Source organism: Corvus brachyrhynchos, unplaced genomic scaffold (genome assembly GCF_000691975.1).
Source record: "Corvus brachyrhynchos isolate BGI_N302 unplaced genomic scaffold, ASM69197v1 scaffold248, whole genome shotgun sequence".
Classification (NCBI taxonomy): domain Eukaryota; kingdom Metazoa; phylum Chordata; class Aves; order Passeriformes; family Corvidae; genus Corvus; species Corvus brachyrhynchos.
In genome coordinates, this window is record NW_008239641.1 from 66,539 (window position 1) to 67,200 (window position 662).

At 68.7% G+C, this 662-nt stretch overlaps 1 protein-coding gene across 1 annotated transcript in view; it reads right to left on the minus strand.

The window, feature by feature from the left end:
- Positions 1-662, minus strand: part of LOC103621067 (neuropathy target esterase-like) — a gene marked incomplete at its 5' end in the record, with an annotated part of 20,666 nt that overhangs the window by 10,445 nt on the left and 9,559 nt on the right. The window contains one exon of the mRNA XM_017742322.1: positions 529-654. Within this exon, the coding sequence (XP_017597811.1) occupies positions 529-654 (126 nt within the window). The remainder of the gene's footprint in view (positions 1-528; positions 655-662) is intronic.

Genomic DNA, 662 nt, shown 5'->3' on the forward strand with positions numbered 1-662 from the left:
AGCCCTGTGCCGAGCCCCACAGCCCGGTCCCACCCTGTCCTTGTCCCACAGAGCCCCGGCCCTGTCGCAGAGCTCTGTCCCAGCCCCCAGAGGGGGGGTTATGTCCCATATCCCGTGTCCGTGTGTCCCCACGTCCCCCTGTGCCCACACGCCCATGTCCCTCTGTCCCACTCCCAGAGCTGTCCCAGCTCCCCGTCCCAGCTCTCCCAGATCCTTGTCCCACCCCCAGCTCCCCCATCCCACCTCTCCCAGGTCCCTGTCCCACCATCCCACCTCTCCCACCTCTCCCAGGTCCCTGTCCTCCCCAGGTCTCACTCCAGGTCCCTCTCCCACCTCTCCCAGTTCCCTGTCCCACTGTCCCATCTCTCCCAGGTCCCTGTCCCCTCCCAGGTCCCTCTCCCACCTCTCCCAGGTCCCTGTCCTCCCCAGGTCTCACTCCAGGTCCCCATCCCACCTCTCCCAGGTCCCTGTCCCACTGTCCCATCTCTCCCAGGTCCCTCTCCCACCTCTCCCAGGTCCCCCTCCCACCTCTCCCAGGTCCCTGTCCCCCCCTCCCAGATCCCCCCCAGGCCCCACCTCGCCCAGGGCAGGCTCCTGGTCGCCCAGCCCCACGATGAGGATGCAGTCGGCCTGGCGGATGCAGCGCAGCGTCCAGGGGGTCA